At 46.2% G+C, this 22,216-nt stretch overlaps 1 protein-coding gene across 3 annotated transcripts in view; it reads left to right on the top strand.

Annotated features, from left to right (window-relative positions):
* BAHD1 (bromo adjacent homology domain containing 1) overlaps positions 1 to 22,216 on the top strand; it is a 33,843-nt gene that overhangs the window by 660 nt on the left and 10,967 nt on the right. For 2 of the 3 annotated variants that reach the window (XM_072338767.1, XM_072338769.1), the window contains exon 2: positions 19,088 to 20,728. In XM_072338767.1, the coding sequence (XP_072194868.1) occupies positions 19,105 to 20,728 (1,624 nt within the window). In that variant the 5' untranslated portion in view covers positions 19,088 to 19,104. Of the gene's footprint in view, positions 1 to 17,916; positions 17,991 to 19,087; positions 20,729 to 22,216 lie in introns of all 3 variants that reach the window. The other variant, XM_072338768.1, reaches the window with a different exon arrangement.

Genomic DNA, 22,216 nt, shown 5'->3' with positions numbered 1-22,216 from the left:
AGGGGCCGTGCCCGAGTTTGGGTTTACATCCCCGTCTCTTCACCCCCTTCTTCTTTGCGCTGCACTTGCCCCCTTTGCGCATCTCTCCCCGTTGGACCCCGTTGCTCCGTTTCCTCTTCTTTTGTGTAGCGGAGCTCCTAATGGAGGCGGCTTCGCTGGCTCCCTCTTTTCCAGCTGCTTCCACGAGACCAGCGCATGTGACCGGGCCAAGCTTTGAGAACTTGAGGGGGGGGGAAGAAAGAAAGAAAGAGGGGAAAAAAAGATATCAACGTTTGGGGTCTGTTCTCATTGCTGCCTTTTCCTTCCCGTTCTCCTTGTGGAAGAGGTTTGGTTGGATTTTAACACACACACCCCCCACCCCCACCTGGAAGTCAGAATTGTCGGGAGCTTTGGGATACTCGATCCATTCAGCACTTAGCTGCAATTAATGGCTGGAGCCTTTCGGTCCTGCTGATGAGTGTTTGGTTTTGGGGTCTTTAGATTCTCAGCTGAAGGCTTCCCGTCAGCCCGGCGTGATGGACTGATGCTTTTGAAACGTGGATGTGGTTGAAATAGCAGCGTGCCGCCGGTGGCTTTACCAGGAATATCCTGCTAACGTGTTCATCCTGAGCCATCCTTCGTGTGTGTGTGTCATCTCTGGGCTGCCTCAGTCCTTCCTGAGTTCAGCTGGAGCTCTCGTGGTTGTGAAGTGTGCATTAGGCTGATTTACCAGTGCTTTCAATTATTATTTTTTAACTTAAGCATTGATTTCTATTTGTTTTCCTAATGATTTCAGTGCAGTGATGGAGCAGCAGCATGGGTTTCCTAACCGCTGTGTCTGTGGTGATGTGTACTTTTGCTCCCGGGTATCAAACCAGCTGGAAAACCCCAAACTTGTGGGGTGAAATAACTTTGGGGGAGTGGAAGATCCTTCCTGGATGCGCTCCCTTTGGTATGGGCTGACAGTGATGGTTGCATGGCACGAATGGACTGAGAACTGTGGTGTTCAGGGGTAAAAACGGTTGGAACCTTACTTTTGTAGCCCAAATGCCGTTGTTTTAGAAGCTGCTGGGTTCTTTTGACTAAGTTTGAGGTTGTGCTTTGTCTTTCTTAGCACCATCGGCAACACCTTGGCCATTATATTGGGGAACTCAAGCAGGTGAATCTGGTGCTGCAGAGGTGTGCCCAGGTGTGCAAATGGTGTGGATTTTTGTGCCTCATCATTTAACTGCAGCAGTGCAGCCCGTGGCAGCAACAAACCACTGCTTCCTGCCCAAGCAGCCGAGCTAATGAAGTTACAACTATCGCGTTGTTAATAATACATGAAACAGCAGTTTGGGTAACTGGGAAATAGGAAATCTGGATCCTCCCAGCCCCATAAGGCTTTCTGACAGTCTGTTTTGTTTTGTTTCACTTTCCGATGTGTTTGTGTCGTCTGAAGGCAGGTTACTGATGAGCTGTGTTGGATTTGTTTGGTTTTGTGCCTGCAGATTTATATTGACCTTCAGTATTTCCTCCAATGGTGAAGGTCGAGGGCCGTGGGTAACTTCCAGATGCGAAGTCTGGAAGGAGGAGAAAAGGAAGAAGGGGAAGAGTTTTCTAACTGGTGCTCACAGGGAGCCGTGCCTTTCCCAATTAATTGCAAGCCTCCAGGGCAAAGGGTGATCCTTTGGAAATGTTAGTAGCCATCCAGCAGCAGTCTCTGTGTGCACCAAAGGCACGCTTTTAATGGGAAAAAGGTGTGTGTGTGTGTGTGTGTGTGTGTGTATTAAAATGCATGGCCAGATTGCTGCTCTTGAATGGAGGAATTATCTGTAATGGGACCGTTGTGAAACCCTCTTAAGTTTTTGCACTTGCAGCCTTGTGTGCTGGACAGTGGTATCCTTTAAACAGGGAAGATGTACTTAGATCTAAGACTGGTGGATTTGTTTAAGACAGAAAGAAATACGGCTGTTTGAGGCAGTGCTATAGGCTTTCATCCACTTGCTGCCCAAACTTCATTGTTGGCGTTTACTAGAAGAAAAGCAAAATGAAGTAGGAAATTGCAATGTTTCTGTGAAAGTGAAGAATCTTCCCTTGAAAGAATGGGGTGAAGGCAATGTTATGTCAGTGTGAAATGAGGGAGTGATGTTGTCATGAAAGTGGAAGCGTAGGGTATCATTAAGCAGAATAAATGCAAATCTGGTTTAAGATGAATTCGTTTTGCACCTGTTCTCTCACTTCTGTCAATATTTGGGAATTGGGGTTTAATTAATCTGTTAAATGTTATTTCTTCTCTCGTGACGCAGGCAAAACCCTATGGAAGACAGGGCAGAACGCTTGTGCTCATTGCCTGCTGTGTGCAAGCAGTACCTGGGCTTGCCCGCGTTCAGCAGTGGGGACGGTTGGTCCTTCCTTGGCCGGTTAAAGAACCGTAAAAACACACAGTGTAGTTTGCTGTGAGTCTGGTGGCTCTGAGCAAACACACTTGGTGTGTGTAACTACACTGTTAGCAGCGGAGCATGGCAAATAAACACCTATTAAGACAGGAAAGGAATGTGTGTCAGCTCACTGAGAGCACAGCACGGGTCTCACTTGAAGCTTCTCATGCAGGGGCGCTGCTTCTACCACCTTCTAAAAACCCTGCCTTACAGATGCATCTTCATTAAGATGTTTGCTTTGCTTACTGCTAAGGGCTGCTTCCAGCTGTTCTTTTCACAGTTCTCCCTTGGCTGCTTTGAGTGTCCCAGCTTGCGGTAGGGGATTTCATGAGGTGCTGACTGCAGCACTGGGATGAGGAACAGCCTCACTGTGATGGAGGGAGCAGGGCAGGGAGGCTTTGCACATGTCGTGGCCATCTCTATCCCCTGCAGAAGCAGAGTGGTGTGGCAGCATAGCTGCTCTCAAGGCCACGTGTTGGGAATTGCACGCAGAGCAGGTGGGCTTGGCGTGACCGAGTCGGGATGCTTTTGGCACCCGGAGTCGTGGGATTTGTGCTAAATTGCATCACGTTTGGGAATAAGGCGATGCTTTGCCTCAGAGCTGCAGGTTGCTGTGTTCCTTGCGTCCCGATTTTCTGGAACAAAGGTGTGACTAAAGAAGAAAACAACGATTTCCCCCCCTGCTTTGTAAGCCGTATCACAGGAATGCTTTCTGGCACCCATTGTTCTTCAGGCAGTTGTGTTTTTTTTTAAGGGCTTTCTCCCACTTGGCTTTGAGTGTGTGCAGCCTGCTCAGCTTGGCAGGCTTGGTTTGTATGAAAGATCTCGTGTTTTAGTGTCTGCTGGCGTATCAATATTTCAAGTTATTTACGATGCTCTCAGAAATAAAAAGGAGGTGCTTCCCTTTCAATTGACTCGACTCAGACAGCTTTGCTGACGTCTCGATTCCAGCTCCTGAACGATCATCCTCGAAACAAAATCCCAGCTGCAGAGAAGCACGGAGCAGCGTGGGCACCGCTGCCTTGTCCCCGCACCGCGCACGGCCTTCTATTGTTCCTGGCTGTGGCCTGTGCAAAGCACTGAAAATAGCCCGCTCCCGTCTGCCTTCATGCTGCACAGCGTTCTATCGTGTCCTCTTTGTGTCTTTGCCTGCTGAATACCTAGCCTGGGCTTACATCCGCAGCCAAGGAGCTGCGGGCATGCATGGAGGAGAGAGGCTGGAGCTGACTTTTGCAGGCTGGAGGGGCAGGGACTGTGGTAGGGAGCATGGCTGAGCAGCAGCACCGCGGTGCTCACAGTGCTGCTCGAGTCCCGCTCAGTGCAGAGCCTTTGCTGGGGAACTTCTTTCAACTGGAAATGTTTTTAATGAGACCCTAAAATGGAGGGGATTTGGTGAGGGAGACGGCGTTATTTGAGCGTGCCGGGGGAGTGAGCGTGTTCTGGCTGATCTGGGAACAGCGTGGAAGGGAAAAGGATTTGTGGAGGAGGGTATTAATGCATCTCCCTCTGCAGAGGGAGGATGGAGGTGCAGTGTGGAAGCAAACAGCAATAATTGTATTGATAAACAGGAGGGACAGTGAAGGATGATGAGGGACAGCCGTGGGAAGCACAATCTTTTCTTTTTTTAATTTTAATTTTTTATTTAGCAAAACAACACACAGATATGCAGGAAGCATGTTTGAGTTTGTTTCTTTGTCTAGCTCGGAATCAGCGCAGGAAAGCAAAGCTGGAGATGATTTGGCTCTCTCCAGTGCGAGGAAGATAGCAGAGGAAAGACCTTCAAGATCATCAAGTCCAATTGCAACCCAGCCATCCTCCCCTAACTCTAACAACCCTCCACTAAATCAAGTCGCTGAGCACCACATCCAAACAGTTTATAAACACATCCAGGGGTGGTGACTCAGCCACCTCCCTGGGGAACCCATTTCAATGCTTAACCACCCTTTCTGTAAAGAAATTCGTTCTGATATCCAACCTAAACCTCCCCTGGTGCAACTTGAGGCTGTTTCCCCTCGTCCTGTCATCAGCAAAAAGAGACCCACTCCACTCTCGCTGCAGTCACCTTTCAGGTGTTTGAAGAGAGCAATAAAGTCTCCTCTCAGCCTCCTCTTCCCCAGATTGAACAGCCCCAGTTCCTTCAGTCGCTCCCCATAGGGCAGATTCTGCAAGCCCTTCCCCAGCCTAGTTGCCGTTCTTTGGGCCTGCTCCAGCACCTCAATGTCTTTTCTGTACTGAGGTGCCCAGAACTGAGCACAGTACTCAAGGTGAGGCCACACCAGTGCAGAGTACAGGGGCTGGATGACTTACCTAGTCCTACTCACCACACCATTCCTGATACAAGCCAGGATGCCATTGACCTTCTTGGCCGCCTGGGCACACTGCTGGCTCATGTGCAGCTGACTGTCCATCAGCACATAAAGGTCCCTTTCCATTAGGCAGCTTTCCAGCCATTCCTCCTGAAGCCTGTTTGGGTGCCTGGGGTTGTTGTGATCAAATGCAGGACCTGACACTTGGCCCTCTTGAAACTCATACAGTTTACCTTGGTCCATCCGTCCAGTCTATCCAGGTTCCTCTGTAATGCCTTTCTACCCTTTGGGAGATCAGCCCTCCCTCCCATCTTAGTGAGGGTGCACTCAGTCCCCTTATTGAGATCACTGATGAAGGTGGTGAATAGAAGCAGCCCCCAGTACTGAGCTGTGGAGATTGGGGAGCTTTGTATCAGTGCAGACAGGATGTCTGTGCCCCTGCTCCCTCTCAAGAGCCCTATCATTTTTTCTCCTGTTCTTAGGTGCTTTCTTTAAAGGATGATATCTAGGACGCTATTACTGGGGATTTCTACTATCTTTCTTGTGTTCTGGTTGCAAAGAGGCAAAGCGTTTCGAAGCTGGGAGAGGACAAACAGCCCAATTAGGGAAGCACTGTTTAGTCAGCCTTAAAATAGAAATTAAAAAAGTCATTTCCGTTTGTTCCAATATCCATTTTATTTTCAGGTAGTGGAAGAAGAGCCAGAGAATAACTGTTTCACAATAAATTACTAGCTGTTCTGAGACCTCTGTAAAGGTATGATTTTAAGACCCTGCACCTCTTGATGCTGAGCAGCAAGGAAGATGCACTTTTGCTTACAGACTGTAGCTCAGTATCTGAGCATTAGATCTGCTCCAGAGCAGTTGTTAGGAGTACACTTCAGCTTGGTTCTTGGTGCAAGCATACAGTGCTGCCTGTGAACTGTGTCTGTGCTGAGCCTAAGTGTGAGTTCCAACACTCGTCCTGCCTGAAATCACTAACGAGCTGAAGAACTTTTCTGTGTTCTTGGTGTTGTACAAATATGAAATGCTTCCCTCCAAACAAAAATATTTCTTTTGTTCAAGTACAGTGAGTAATTGCTGACCTTGCCTGGGGTTCTGCCTCAAGGCTTGTTACCAAATAATTAGGTGATTGTTGAGCTTTCTGCAAAGTATGGAGGGCTTCAGGGGTGGTTTTTGCACTGATATCGTGACTTATCCTGAGAGTTGGCCTTGAATTTCAGGCTGTTCAAAACTCCATCTGTCCACTGAGTGAATGTCAATCCAATTTAGGCTTGCATGTGTTTCCAAGGAAACCACTGGAGGCAATAGTGAGAAATGGACCGTGGAGGGGCAGGAAGGCAAGCACACCAGAGGCATTTCTGCTTATCAGTACTCCAACATGATTAAAACCTGGTTAACTGTAAAACCCTGTACAGTGTGTGGAGTACTTCCTTCTTTGACAGGTGGCTTTAGGTCTTGCACCCAAGATCTCATTCCAGCTCTTAGAACTTAACTTTTCCCCACTGTTTTGCATAGTGCTGTCCCAATTTTCCCATAGAAAAACTTGTCAGTCCTCTGGACCGAGAGCAGTAAATGTTTGCTCTCTCCTAACCAAAGGAGTTTGGTTTTATGTTTTGTTTTGTGGTTTTTTTTACAAGGCAAGTTGAAAATGTAGGTGAACCAAAGGTTCGTGTCCTGGTCGTGTTGAAAGACAACAGCAAAGCATCTTGAGTGCTGTACACAGAGTATTTCTGTACTGTTCCAGCAGTGTGATAGGTACTGCTGTAAGAACTGGAGTAGCAGGTGAGTATTTGGCTCTAGGCTCCTGCTTGCTCAGACCTTAGGAAGAGCTGCTGTACCTCAAGGCTCATATCCCACCCAAGGCAAAAGGAAACCTGAAAAGCGACCCTGAGCAGAAAGTTATGGGGTTTGTTGCTCTCTTATTTTGCAGCCCCTCAGCCTACTGTGTGGACTATTGGGGGCTTTTACATCCACAGGGCTCTGATAAGCTTCTCTGCTCTTTGCTCCACAGTTGTATAGAGTCAAGGGACAAAATTTGCACTTGGTTTCTGTTCAGAATAAATGAGTTTTCCACCGTTAATATGAATTTCCCTTTAATTGAGAGCTTAAATTCTCTAGCAGCCAGAATTGCCTTGCTTTACAGAGGGAGGTGTACTTCTGACTGTTAATACAACCTTGAATAAAACGTTTATCTTGGTTATTGGAATGAGAAGAGAGGTTCTCACTTTGGAGCTCTAAAGCTGATTGCTATCTGTCATTTTTGCTTAAAGAATGCTGCTAGCTTGCTCAGATTTAAAAATGTTTTACTGTGACAAATAGCTGGAGCAGAAGCTGAGATCCTGGTATCTGGGGATATCCTGCATGGGTATATTGTATCCTTGTGTATTGTAATTGTAGGCTGAGGCTGAAGCTCCTCAGCTCAAAGCTCTTTGCAGCTGTTGTCCAGCATCAGATCCTCTTTGGATCAAATCTCTGGATATTTGGACTGCCAACAGCAAAACTGGCTCCGGTACTCTTGGGCTCTGGGACAACGGCGTGGGGGCTTTGCAGCACGTGGTTTTTTATCAGCTGCTTACCCATCTGTGTCTGTGTGTACTGTGGGTAAGCCAAGCCCGCTGCATGCAGCTTTCTTCTCTCTTCCAGCAGCTCCTGGAAACTTTCTGCTGGTTCTTCCGCCGTTCAGTCGGTAGCTGTGAGCGTCTCCCGCTGCCACTTTGGCTCAGTGACAGCTGGCAGCTCCTCCAGCTGCAGGCACCTCTCTCCAGTCAGATTTACAGCAATCCGGTTCAGGGTTTTGTCTGCTGGAGGCTGTAGTTCTGAACTGCTCTTGTCTTCTACCCTGGTGCTCTAGTGCAGGTAACTTTGATGTAGGAGGGCATTTCTTTTCCCCAAGCCTCTACCCCGTGTGTTGGGCACCTGATGTGTTCTGGTCTTGCAGCTCAGCCAGCATTCTCAGATCCCAGAGCTGATGATCAAGGAGCAATGCTGTTTAGTTTCTCCTCTTGCCAATGCTCAGAGTTCATCAAAAGTTTTGTTCTTTTTCTGCACTTTACTTTCCTTGAAGCCAGAGCTGGAGAAGGGCACAGGGTGTCTGTGAAATGCCGAGGTGTTTGTGAAGTGCATGTAGTGTATAGCACTGAAAGGGTTTTGTCCCATCTAACGTGGTTGGATATTTTGAAGTCACAGCCTGACTTCAAGGGATCTTCCTGAAAATCCAGTTGGAGACACCTATGATGCTTCCATAAAACTAAGCTGAACTGCTTAAAAGCTTTGTGGTTCCAAAGAGGACACCTTAATTACACTTTTCTTTTTGCCAGCACTCAGATGTCAGCTTATCCTCTGGAGCTCAAGCTTGCTTAATGGTTACCTGCTCTGGTCTGAAAATCAAAGTCTTCAAAGACCTGAAGTTGGTGGCTGCTCCTTGGGATGAAACAATACCTCTGTTCAAGGCAAATGCTGAAATAGGCCCTTCTTATGGCTGCAAGCAAAATGCTTGGTGTGAAAGGCATCGGGCATAATGTAGGTGAGGTATCCACTATGCTAGCCTGGAAGCAAGCTGTAAATTTTGGTGCTCAGGAGTTTACGTGCACCAGAAGATATCTGCCCTGTACATGAGCTTCTGCAATTACATGGTATGGGGCAGTTGCATCACTTGTTTGTGTTAACTAGTCTATATATATATATATATATATATATATTTTTTTTTTTTTTCCCCATGATATCTTTTGGAAAGTGCTGTTAGCCTGAGATTTTGATGTTAGGTGGATGTGGGAGTCAGGAGGAGGATGCATTACTGAACATATATGCTCTTAAAACCAGGCAGTGAAAAATCACCCGTGAGTTTTCCAGCACCTGTACTAACTGCATTGGCCCTGTTGCCACATACCTGCTGGCAGCATTGGATGTAGAAAAGGACCTTGGAGTGGTTGTAATGAACCCTGCTGTGGGGCAGGGGATGAGCTGTACCAAAACATTGCTGACAGCTGTTCTTCCAACCTTTTATGTTTAACCTCGACTTCTTGAGGCAGTTTGATGCTTATTCTAGCCCAGCAGGAGGGAAGGATGCAGGCAGAATCTTTTCAAATCTCCCTTAGTGCAGTGTAAGTCCTTCTCATCCCCTGGAGAATGCCATGTTGCCAGTTTACACATTACAGACTTTTTTTTTCCTCCACCCTTTTAATTGCATGACTTCAGCCCCTACGCCATCTCCTTGCTGGTTGCTCTTACTCCCTCACTGCTCTGTGGCTTGTTCTGCATTGGATGCAGCACAAAGACACGAGCTGGAGCCTGTTCCCCTCTCCTTCCATCCAGCGTTTTTGGATGTTCACCCTAGAGTGGTGTTTGTTTCTTCCTAACAGTTGGCTGCTCAACTTGCATTCCTTAATAAACCCTAGCCCCCTTCTGTGGAGTGCCACCTCGCTGACCATTTGCATTTATGCCACTGATTATTCCTGCCTGTCCAGCATGGCAATCTTGAATTTTTCTCTGTTGATGAACACTTTAAAACTCTTATTAGATGCTCCTTTGGCCCATCGAGATGATAATGTGAACCCTGGGCATGTCCCATGAGCAGCCTGAGAATAACTGAGGAGCAAAACCAAGTGCTTTGCTCCTCCTGCTCAGCATTAACCAGATCAAGTGGCAGCAGCCAGGCAAATTAAATAGATGGCTCCCAAATACTTGCAGTTAGCAGGGCCTGCTCACATGTAGCTCTCAGAGCATGTTTTCTGAGTAAGGTTGTATAGCATAACCTTACAGAATCCTTCTCTACAGTGTACCTTCATTGATCAGGACAACGAATAATTCAATCCAAAGCTCTTGGGCTGAGTGTGTAATTTATTCACTGTTCTTGAGTATTCCTGATTCTTTTGTTTTGTCTGTCTTACCTTCCAACTGTGCAAAACCCATTGGAACTAGAGAAGTACTTCAGTGTCATTAAATGGCTCACCGTACTGAGAGCACCTTATCGTACCTATTGCTCGGAAAGCCAGGCGTGTTTAATCACTCCCTCTCTAAATGGCCAAATAGTGTCATGCACTTGTAGGTATATAAATGCAAGTTAATGACTTGATATAAAACAAATCACTCCCAGCCCAGATCTGGAAATGCTGTCCGGTCCATTTGGAGGGAATGTGTGTTGCCACGACTGATCAAGCCTGGATGCCAGAAAATGTGTGTGTTAAGTATATACATCTAATGATGTGGGTAAAGGATGAAGGAATTGGGCCAGCTTCTAATGGCAGTTAAATGGGCTTCAGCAGAAGTGATGTTCTGGCAGCTGGGCTTTGAGTTTCAAAAGTGGCTGGGGTGTGTGGTTTCTATCAGTTTAATATCTATGAACAGTTCTGGAGGTATGTAGCATCCAGCTGTTTTGCTTGGGAGTCTGCTCCCATGTGATTTTTGCTAGGTTAGAATCACAGATACGCTCCCATAGCTCTTCTCCTCTGCTCAGCACCTGCAGTTATATAGGCATTGAGTCCCTTTGCTTTCCTGGGCTCAAATGATCAAAGTTAGGTTGGCATTAGGTTGGGACTGCTGTCCCTTCTGCCAAGTACACTTGACAGCATCACACAGTCCATGTAAGATACTTAGGTTTCCCAGCCCACCCCAATAATCCAGCAAAGAGCCAATGCTGGGCACTTAAAAGCCTTAAAGGTCTAATTGCTTGCACCAGTGCAGCTGTGATTTAGGTCTTCCTGCAAGTTGAGCTCTCAAATCTACAACCGTCTCCCACCTTTCTTCCTGCTGCGTGTATTTCAATGTCTAATTATCCTAATGGTGAGCCAGCTAATGACCCGTTCTTTCAGAAAACATCCAGCTCCAGAGAACTCTGTGTTTGACTTCAGCCGTGCAGGTGAGCACACCAACAGAGGAATGAAGACACTTTATCTCTTTGGAGATATCAGGAGGTGCTGCAGCACCATGCAGTTGTGCTATTCTTTTTTGACTTGACCGAGTGCATTAAGCAGTTGAGCTGTGAAATTTGAAGAGGAATCTGTACCTTTTCCCTTCCTGAAGCTGCAGGTTTCTAGTTGTGTCTGATTTGATGAGAGTATCCCAGTTTTGGCCACACGTGAACTAATTCTCCAATGCTAAGTTCAAGTACAGTAGGATCAGCTCCAGGTCTGCTCGGTACTCAGTGTGGCTTATGGGATGCAGGGAAGGAGAATAATTGTTTATGTGAATTCTGGTAGTAATTAAGAAGCTTTTTGACTTGAATTCTGTAACTTTTTCAAGGTTTATAATTGATAAAGTCGTTACCTGGAGCCACAGTTGTGAGGATTCAGGTGCGGAGATGGGGCATCTTGGTGGATGTGCTGGAGTTGCAGAAATTAGATGAAATTACTTAGTGGGAAATAACAGTGTTCTTGCAGTTAGATTTTTGGGTCAGATGTAAAGGTGGTTGAGTAAGTGCCAACCAAATTGAAGGAATGCCCTGAATTTCCTGCACTGTTTGTTTTTTTTCTCCCCTAAGACTTTTGAGCTTGTTGCGTATGAGCACGTTATCTTTGGATCTGAAGGGTGCAGTGCTGATAGTTTACAGCAAAAGGAGTTCAGAAGGCCTGCAGTGACCTCTGTGGAGGCACTTAGCTAAAAGAGGAGGAGAGAAGACCAGATCCAGAGACAGGACAGCAGTGGTAGCTTTGTGATGTGGAGAGGAGCTGGCAGGGATGCACCTGCTGCTGGAATCACCAAAGGTGGCACAGTTTGCATGTGTCATCCATGGGATCACAGCACACCTTGAATTGTTTGAGCTGAATGGCTGGAGGGAGTTGATGAAGTGGTTGTGGAAGAGGGCGATGATATTATGTAGAAGAGCTTTAATATGAAGCATAGAAAAATCTTGCACCTTGTTCTTCAAAATCAAGTCTTGGAAATCATTTGTCTTTGCCTTTGTTATTAAAAGGAATCGATTATGAGTGATGTACAGAGAAGGCAGAGCGTCAAACTATCTCTGAAGCTTGAGTGCTTGTTACAGTGTTTTTTTCAGCCTTGAGATGAGGCTGATCTCTCCAACCAGGAGCTGATCTGGCATTTGTAAGCACAGGGATTTCCTCTGCCTTATCTGGGCTTTCATCACGGGGTGTGTGTGGGGCTTGGTTAGTCACACTTGCTGCTATTTTCTTTTTTAAAGGTTGATTTTGAGAGGTGAGAAACCAACGGTGGGCTTTGTGCTGCAGGAATAATTACAGTATTTTCATTGGCAAAGGAATGGTTTCTCTTTGGGCAGGGGGTTGGCATTGTGTATGTCTCTTTGTTTATGTCTAATAACGTGGCTGGTTGTTATTTTTCCTCAGGGTCTCTGAATTGCTTTGTGCACAAGCAGGCAGTTTAGAAGAAACATGCAAAGCCAGTGGCTCTTGGGGTGGCCGTGGGTTCCTGCTGGTGCTGCTGAGGGGCTCATTGGATGACTGCAGGATGGAAGGAAAGGGGTTTTGCAAATGATGATCGTGTTTGTTCAAACAGGTTTTCAGTGAAGCCTTTGCCTTCAGAAACATTACTCTGTAGTGTAGGTATGTAAGCAAACTGTGACTGTGAGGCTTGATCTGGTTCTAGTGATTGATGTTTGAGTTGCTCAAGTCAAGCATTTCTTTCTGTACATATTCTTCACTACACTGTATACTGAATATTCAGCCTGAGTAGTAGCTTGTTGCTGAAAATGTGGCACAGTAATGCAGCTTTGTAGCATTGCTAATGGGAAAGGGGAAAATGTTCCTTTTCCAGGTGTCGTGGTAGTTCCACAAATAACGCTCCTTGTCATCAGTTACAAGGAGGCATCTTACCAGTTTCCTCCTCATTTGTAGATAATTCCACTTGTGTAGAAAGAATCGGCTCTTCTCAGCTAGATGTGATGAGCTTTTTAGTTCACTGTGCAAGCAAAAAAAACTTCTTTGTTGAATGAAGATGGTTAGTTGAGCAGCTCTTGATACCCTGTCCTCTCTGAAAGCAGGCACCTTTCTTTGCCAAAGGATGTACAGGGTGCATCTTACCCTCCCATAGGATGTATCTGTGGGACCAGTGCAGCTCTGGCAGCATGTATATTGCTGCAAGTATTAGCAGTGGCTGAGGAGACGAAGCAGACATGAAATGCTTTCCCTGCCAGTACAGGGTGCTGAGTTAGGCTTCCAAATCACTTTGCCTGAGGAATTTAGAATTGCACTTGTTGTGTCTGAGTCTTTAGAAGGGCTACATTGCCCAGGAAAGTCAAGCTGTGTCATGGTGCTGATAATGAAACGTCTTTCTGCTCCAGGTGCTGGAAGGGCTCTGGTTTGTTTGACTCTCATGCATTGAGATCAAGCTTCAGTGGTGCAGCGGTGATTTCTCTTTTTTCTTATTGCTTTTTTTTTTTCTTCTTTTTCCTTGCCCTTGCAAGCACTGCTCGCTGGGGCTATGGAGAGTGTAAGAACAGACAGAGAGATTGAAATCTGGCTTCCCTGCAAAGTGCTTCAGAGCACTGCCACTAGGCCAGATCTGAAAGCAGATAACCAAGGATGGGACAGGCTCTCCCAGGAGATGAGCTGTGCAACTTCTCTGTTGGGTTGTTAACAGGGTCTAGTTCCTGTTTATGCAAGTGGTCAGCTGTCAAGCAGGGAGTGCACCCCAGCATATTTTGTTCTCAGTGTGCCATCGCTTCCAGATAGGCACAGCACTTCAATTTTAAAGCATCTGATGGTAATTGCTGTTGCTTCAGCATGGCAATTTATCATGGGTCACATGTTCTTCAGTACTTGCAGCAACGTGGCTGAGGCATGGGCTTTCACAACTGAGCTGTAATTGCTAGTGTAGGACCAGGGAGCAGAGCAAGCAGTCCATAAACTTGTGAAGAGCCTCTTTTGATGGTACAAGAGGTGGAGCAAACCCCAGATCCTTTGTTGCTTGCCTTTTTGAAGCTAAAGAGGCATGGATTTGAGTATTCACCCAGTTTTCAAGAGGGGCTGGAAAATGGCAAAGATTATGCTGATAGGGAGAAAAAAAAAAGCCTTTTTTTGCAGTACATGCCTTGTCTAACAGCTTTCTCTGGAGCATGAGGATGATGAAGCATTCAGTGAGCCTTCAGAGAGAAGTCAGGGCTGGACCCTACGGCTCCAAATTGCAGTGCATAACTATTCTAATTGTTCTGTGTGTCTAATGTTGAAGTGATGCTTCTGGGTCTTGCACAGCATTTAGACAATTCAGCCTGGGATACCTGACAGTTCTGTGCTTTACTCACATTTCCAAGAGACCCTGGCAGGCTTCCTTCATGCGACGCATACTTTATAGTGCTGAGAATGATCTGACTTTAAAAGCGGCAGGGAGAAAGGAGCCGGTCTTCCCAGCACTTAAAGTTCTGGGGCTGTTGTCACAGCGTAAGCTGCACCAATTCAAAAGAACAGAACTTCTTCCAGTGGACGAGGACTGGAAGTCAGCAAAACAATGCTGCACATGGAGAGTAAGGTTCATGTCGTTGTAACTCTTTGTACGTTATTGAAGTGCCAAATGGATTAGAAGCTTGAAAAGCTTTACGTTTCTGTTCTTTTTGGCATCGTCTCCTTGGAACCAGCGCATCTCCATAGTGAAGCTTAGGAAGGGAAGTGGTACTTGAACGGGTAGTCCCAGACTGGTGTCTTTTAATTTCACTTGCAATCAAGTGATGGAGAGGGAGAGACAGATGCTGCAGCTGCATGATTACAGAAAATGCAGCTGTTAAGACACTTGCCTCATTAGCAGGAAAAGAAGCATCAACTCTTTACAGACTTGGTAGCGCTTTTACTACAGCACAAAATTAGACCAGTGCATTTTTGTTTGAATTTCTTCAGTCTGATGTGGTCTGCAGCTCTCACTATAATTCTTTCAAACTGGTCCAGTTTGAGGAAGGGGATAGCGACTTCATCTATGAGAACGCTCAGTGGGTTTGGAATTCTGAGGGTTAGGCCAAGCTGCCTCGTCAAAGTCGTTTCACTTCTTAAGTAAGCTGTTAGTGTTTCCTCACCTCCCACTTGTTGCACGCAGGAGATGGGTGGTTCTGCCGTAAGTATTTTCATTTTCAGTTCTTCAGATTGTGTTGGGATTTCTTTGAGGCTTCTGGGAATAGTTAGTTTTTCTTCCTTGCTTTCTGAAGCCCTACAAAGGTGGCAAGGGGTTGAAGAGCCCTGACACTTCCTTCCCAGCTGAAAGGAATGTTGCACTCCCTGTGAGTAGCTGGTCTTGGTGAGCTCTGTGTGACTGATTTCTAAAGCATCACAGGCTATTGAAGTTTCAAGCAGCATTTGGAAGCTCTGTTTGTATGTTATGCTGGGGAAAGAGAAGGGGTTAATGGACTCCAGGTAAGGGGAGATGGTGAGACTGCTTGGTGCCTATTTCTGGATGCATGCTCATAACTAAATCAGCAATTAATTCATGTTGTTTGTTGTCTTCTTTCCTGTCTCTGTATACAGTGTCCGAAACTTGTAGTGGCATCACTGCAGCACTCCAGCAGAAGGCTCAGAGTGGCTCTTTCTGTACCTGTATATGAACACAGGGAGCTGAAAAATGCAGCAGATCCTCAGGGCTGAGAGTGCTTTCAGGGAAAAGCTGAGAGTCTTTCTCTGTAAGAGATGTTAAGGATCACATCTAACATCTAAAATGCTGCAGTTGGCTTTGGGGAGCGGGGTGTGGGGGAGTATGAAGCCAGTCGTTGGAATCTCTTCCCTCACCCCCAGCCAGTCTAGTTATACATTCACACTGTATACTGCTTCGAAATAACAGAAGTCATTACAGTTGCTAAACCTGATTGTTCCCACCTCAATTAGTCAGTTATGTCAGAAAAGGGGAGAAAAACAACACTCCAGCTTCAACTGGGCTGGGGCGTTTGTTTTATTGCTGCAACATCACGGCGAACTTCCCTTTGTAAAAACTGAACCTTTCAGCCACGCTTTGTGAGTGACCACTTACAGGCTTAAAATCAGTTTTATTTCTACTGCTGACTCTGAGATACCACAGAGTAAAAAGAGGTGCGTTTTGAATGGTTTTGAAAGCAAAGAGAATTCATCTCACTTCTGATTTGAGGTTTTTAGTGGGGTGTGAGGTGGAAAAACAACCTTCTCTTGGTTTCCAAACTGAACACTTGAGCAGGTCAGGGAGAAACTTGGCTGATTTAGTTTGTTTATCCAAGGATCCTGCAGTAGGTTTTGAGGGAGCAAATGCAGAAGTCAGTTCTACTTAACTTTGATTGCATTTCAGTAGCTTTTGTATAGAACTGCATTTCAGGGGGTTTACAACCGTGGGTAAGCTGTTGTTGTCTTTGCTGGCTCTTAAAGGATTTGCATGGCTATAATACCAAAACATGTGGGATTTGCTTACTTTGTTTTTGCACAAATTCTCGGATGTTTAGTTCTTCCCTTGCAGAGAAGTGCCTTATAGTGTTCAAGCAGCTGAGCTCTGAGTGGAGGGGGAGAACTTGAAGGCCAGGCTACAAAGAGATCCATGCAGACATATCCTCATTTTACTGACAAGTAATTAATAAAAGCCTGTGATTGCTTGATTAGTCTTGTGTCAAAGCGCTCATGCAACTGAGACTCTCTAAAATGAATTGCGTTGAATCTTGGTGCTTTTCCCTCTACAGTGCAATTTTTGACTATCTCTTATGTCACCTTTGCAAGTTCAGTTCGAGTGTTTTGCTCCTCGTTCCCAGCTGCAGTTGTCAGTGATGAAAGCTGTTGTGGAGTATTACCTGTAAATATGCCACAACATGCAAGACAATGCTACCTGCGCTGCACCAGAATACAGATCTTGCCTCTGGGCTTTGGGGAGAGAGGTGGTTTTATTGCAGTGGGAGGAAATGAATGTATTAAGAATCCACGTTCATGTGGAGTACCGTAAAAGAAATCTTTCCTATGCTTATATTCCAGGAAAGGTACTTAATTTAAGCTATTGTTTGTCTTGACCCTCCCCGTGGAGTCAAACAGGGAAGACTATCACTCTTGCCGTTAATGATTCCCCTCTTTGTTGTTGGAAAAATCCCCTTCCTTCAACCTGTCCCAGCTTTCTTTATATCTTTAGAGCAGATCTGGTATGAACAAGGTTATATCTAAAGTACTCAGTTTTTAAGAGATCTCTTCCTCGTTCAAGCACTGATGGGCTATAAAACCCAGCACGTGATAGGTGAGTAGTGGTAGTCAGGAGATGATTGCTGCTCACAGGAGGTTGGTGAGAGCTGGAGGAGACAGAGGTAACTGATGCTGGTTTTTAAGGCAAGTCCTACTTGTCCCTTCTGGTTTTCTCCCATCTCTGCTAACCATTTCTGCTGGAGGGCTCCATCTTTTGTTGGGGACAACAGAAAATAGGTTTAGAGGTGTAAAAGGAACCACAGGCCTGTATGGGAGATGTTATCTTCCCTAGGGTATGGTTCTGTAGGATGCTTGGTCAAACCTTGGTTTGCATGCTTTAAATAGAAATTCTTCTGCTAACTCCAGAGGTTGTGTGTGTTAATGTGTCCGCTTGTGCAAGAATTATTCTGACTTTGGGGGAACTTGTCAGTCTGAATTGATAACCATCCTCCTCATTTCCAGAACTGGTGTTGCTGATCGGAACCAACATGGGTATATACATAAATGTTTGCTCCCCACAGAGTGCTGCAGTCGAGGCACCCAGCTATAGGAGTTATCCCTTGTGTAATGGGGCATAAGGGTTCCATTACCTTGAGACACCTTGGAAAGAGTGATATCTGCAAAATAACGTGCAAGCCCCGGTAGCTTTCAATTCCTACTTTTCTTTTAGTTAATGTCTATATAAGCAAGTCAGTTAAAGCACATTGGGTCTATTTCAAATAGATAATCTAATTATCAGCTTGATTAAACCATATCAAATGAACGGTTCTTGTAATTTGGTAGCTTTGTTCTCCTTGCTACAGATGCAGTAGCTTTAATTAGCAGCCTCAGAAGTAGCAGACCTGTGCTGATTGTGTCAATTGAGAGGTGTTGCAGCTGGATACTTGATGTGGAGGGAATCAGACTGCTCCTATATCGGTGCTAATCCGAAGGCTGGCACTTTGGTGCCAATAACAGGAGTCTGACTGCTCCATTACATGCAAGAAACAGCCCTTTTCTGCTGTTTCCTCTGCTCAGACACAGGCTTAATTAAATTGATTTCTCTAGTCAATTAGGCTTTCTTTTTAAAATGTTTGTAGATATTGCCTACCGTATCCCTTATTAGCTTTAGACTCACCTGTGAATGTGTGTTCTTTTGGACTGCAGCATCCCTCAGCTATCTGACATAAGCCTACCACAGGCCACTTGCTGAAGCTGAAACGCGAGGATACAAAGGCCCAGTAAGTATTCTGCTAGGAAGGAAACAAGGGGAAATGAAAGATCAGATTTAGCTTGCTGTACAGCTCTGAAGCCAGCACCTGGCCGAACAAACTGCTGGGATGAAGCTGTTCCTCTGGCATTGCTTGCCAGCTTCTCCAAGCCCACTCAGCAGTAAGATGCTGCTCTTGGTATAGCCAGGAAGCCTAGGGCATGATGAAAGGTGAGCAACCAACCTCTGCTGCTGATACCAGATAAAGGCACTTGGGGCTTGTCTGCCTTTCTTTGGCGCTTCCTCTCTATGCAGACCTCTCCCAGCTTGGAGATTCTTGTCTCTTTGTATTTTAGACACTTTTGTCAGTTTTAAGGATGCCTTTACATAGCATCTAGATGAAAAATCAGCAGTGTTATGAGGCTGAGTAATTATTTTCCTTCTATAAATGTGTTTGGAAAGCATGTGATATTTGTTCAAGCCTCTCTGCCAGACATGATAATTTGATTGAGCAGCGTCCACAGATTTTGTAAAATGCTACTAAGAAAGTAACAACAGCAACAGGTCAGGTAGACAGGTTCTAACCTGTGCAGGAATCTGCATGTATTTAATGTATTAACGTTGACAGGTCTCCGTTTAATAGATGAAGTTTGCTTTTTACATGAGTAGGTGGACTCTTTGGTTTTTCTTCTGATTGTTTCAGAAGGTGACAATGAAACTACCTGCCTATAACAGCGTGCAAGCAGTCAAATACCTGGGATTTATCTCTACTGTGTGCACTGGATGAGGATTCAGATAATCTTTACTAGATATGAGAGTAGCATGTTCAAGATAGCATTGCTTTAGTGGGGATCTCACTTGGGCTGGGTGAAGCTGGCTGTATCCTGGTTTTCCTGGTTCCTGTGCCACCTCGCCTTTAATTACTGTCATGTTCTGTAGCTTAATATTAACCCACGTCTCACTGCATCCTGCCTCCTAATTGGCTTAACTGGCTGTCACCCAAAAAGGCTTGACCATGTATAGCAGCAAGTTTCCCCAAGTATTTCCTAATTGACACTTGATGCGTTGTGAGGAGATGAGTCCCTCTTGTCTGTATTAATCAGCGTGTTTTCTTCTGTTTGTTCTCAGGACTGGGCATTGATCCTATGACGCATGCCCGGAAGAAACAGCTTTTCCTTCTGAAGCGTCCAGCTGGTTCTGCTGGCCAGGTTTCATCACCCACAGGCAACAGGAGGATGGACAGGACGCAGGCGGAGTGCGGCGAGCAAAGGGATGGGGATGCTGCTGAGGCTGCCAGCAGTTTGAGTGGGTTTGTGGGGACAAGCAAAAGCAAGAATTTGCAGGAAGTCCGAAAGACGTACCCACTGCGGAGACGTCTGCTCCCTTCAATGAACAAAAAGACCTGTAAAGTGCTTCTCACCAGGCTGGAAGATGTGGCTGGATCTCTGTCCAAAGAGACCCAGAGCTGCAAAAAAAAGGACCTTCCCAGCTGGGTGGAGGAGTTGGGGCCCACCTTTTTTGCTGAACAAGTTAAACCTGTGGGAGCGGGCAGGAGTGATTCAGCTGGGGAAAAGTGCACAGTAACTTATCCGGGGACAGAGGAAGACCTTGATGCTGCTCCTTCAGAGCCCAGGAAACGCAGACTGGCCTCTCTGAATGCAGAGGCTGTGAACAATCTGCTCTTTGAGCGGGACGATGGCTTGTTGTCTGGCAGGCGCTTTCGGAGGGACCCTGCCAAAGCCAGTGGAGACTGTACTGCCAAGAGCTTGCATTGCAAGGCAGGTGACAGCTGGCCTGCCTTGGAAAAAACAGCTGTAAAAACAGGTAAAGGCAAAAACCGGCAGGAGCCCAGTCAGAAATACAGTAGCTGTGACCATTCGCTGGATGAGGTCTTTGATGATGGGTTAAGGAGAGAGAATAGTACCATCTCCTATCATCCCACCCCAAAGAGACTGGCCAGCCTGAACGCTGTGGCTTTCTTGAAGCTGACCCATGAGAAAGACCAGCCCCTGAAGCAGAGGAGTAAGTCAGACGGGGAGGGCAAGTCTGAGAACCACTGTTCAAAGTCTACGCTAAAATGGGCCAAAGCCAATAGGAAGAATTGTGTCAAGTCCAAAAAGGAAGCAACCAGCTTAAAAATGGAAGGTCAGCACAGCTGGCGAGGGCTCACCCTGGGTGCTTTTGGGAAAGCAGAACAACAGGACTCCTCTAGGCTCTACAGGAAAGCCCAACCTGTTCCTTACGAATCGCAGCCTAGTACAGAGGGTTTCTACGATAGACTGCCTTTGCTCATGGGCGGGCAAGCTGCCATGAAGCCTGAGTATGGAAGGCCTGGAGAGAAATCCCCAACTCCCAAACAGGAATTTCATCAGCCTTCCTTTCCTGTGCAGCAGTTCCCTCCTTTGCCCGTTCCTGGGAATCACACGGATTGTGGCTGTCTCTATGAATCCTCAGATCTGACTCCGTTGAACAGGTTTTATGTTTGTTATGGCCAAAGTGGATACCGCGGCTACTCTCACTGCTCAGTTTACCCCAAGGACGAAGTTTTGCAGCCTGCTACCTGTGAAGGGCTCTTGGTATCGCCTGGTTCCTTGCCGTCAGGCGCTCATTTCCAGCCACTCCACTGGTGCAGCTCACCATACTGCTGTGGAGAAGGAACAGCCATCAACAGCTACAGTGTCTGCGGCGTTGTACATGTGCCAGATGGCAGGATCAGCAGTGTGCACACAGGACGGAACAGCTACCCCTACAAAATGCCTTTTGCAGCAGGTAAGGTGCAAAGCATGAGGATGTTTTTCCTAGGAATGCTGAGCAACATGAGGGCTGCTCTGGGGCAGTGTTGATTGTCTTGTGGCATATCAAAGTCTGAGATGTCTGCCATGGATCAAAAAGAACCCACGTTTTTCCTACCCCTGTTTTCAGCCCAGAGGGTTTCTCCCCACTAAAAGGTCCTATTGGTGTGGAAAACGTGGAGTTGCTGAAAGACTTGAGGCAGTGAGGAGATGACTCGTGACTTGTTAAGCTGGAACTAGCTGCTTTGATCTGTGCAAAATGAGTGTCTTCAGTTCCTAGATGCTCTGCAAGCCTTCTCTCTATCCGGCACCGTGGTGCCATTCTGTTCCCAAAAGCTTGCTTTTGGTACTGAAGCATCCCTGCAGAGCAGTGTGGGGAAGCAGGCAGTGCCTCTGTTGTTAAGACTCTTGATGTTGAAATCTGTGTAGGGGATGCAGTCTGGTAAGGCTTTATAGATCTGATCAGGCAGGGCTGTGCAGTTATTCAGTTTGAGTCTGCTGGTTGGACTGATGCTTGAATTTCTTTGTAGTGATGTAAGTGCTGGTACATTGTTAGCTTGGTGGACAGCAGTCCTATATTTAATCTTTAACAACACTGGAAAATCAGGCACTGGAGTGGGGGCAAGCAGTGGTGTGAGGTGTAGGATACTTGTTTGCCTGACTGATTTCAGTCCCATTTGTTTGGGTGTTGTTTTTTTCTTCCCAACTTTGTACTTTGTTGGCTTTGCTATTAAAACCTATCTTTTTGAAATATTCAAAGCTGGATTGTTGTGCTGTGTTTACCAGACGCCAGTGCTTTGTGTAAAAGCCATCAAGCTAGTCGCTGCCGCTTGCAAGCGCTGCAGTCTTTAGACAAAGCTGCTGCTTCAGCTTCTGGGAGTGTAAACATGAGTGTCTCAGTAAACTACGTGCACGTGTTGGAGTCAAAGGAAGGCATGATTTAGCCACTCCAAACAGATTCTCAGGTAGGCAGATGGAGTTTTGGTTCAGCTCTCAAGTTTGAGCAAGGCTGTGTCGTCTTCTGTTGTAGGAGGCTACTGAAACTGGGGAGCATTTGGTTGAAGTATGATTTCCATTTTCCTGAAATCTCTCTGCTGTAGTGGTGCTGCTTCCTACAGCAGGAGTTTGACAGCATTAGTGCCTTTGAAAGCTTGCAAGAAATGAGCTCAGCAGTGCGTTCTTGTCTGACACTTTTCTGCATAGTGCCCCGAGGTCATGTCACACAATACTTAGTTCCTGAAATATTTCATGCCGCTGCCTCCAGCTTCATGCAAGCAGAAGGACTCAAGCAGTGAAGATAGGCTTTGTTTGAGAGTTCAGCCCTCCCTGCAAACAGAGTGATTCCTTCTGGTGCTGGCAGCAATAGCTCAGGTGTGTATTTACTCTCAGTGTACCACCTCACTGCTACAGTCTTTCTCTGGATTTAGGAGCCTTCAATATCAGAATAATTTAGACTTTGTTTTTC

Source organism: Excalfactoria chinensis, chromosome 5 (genome assembly GCF_039878825.1).
Source record: "Excalfactoria chinensis isolate bCotChi1 chromosome 5, bCotChi1.hap2, whole genome shotgun sequence".
NCBI classification, from domain to species: Eukaryota; Metazoa; Chordata; class Aves; order Galliformes; family Phasianidae; genus Excalfactoria; species Excalfactoria chinensis.
This window is presented reverse-complemented; position numbering and strand designations above follow the sequence as displayed.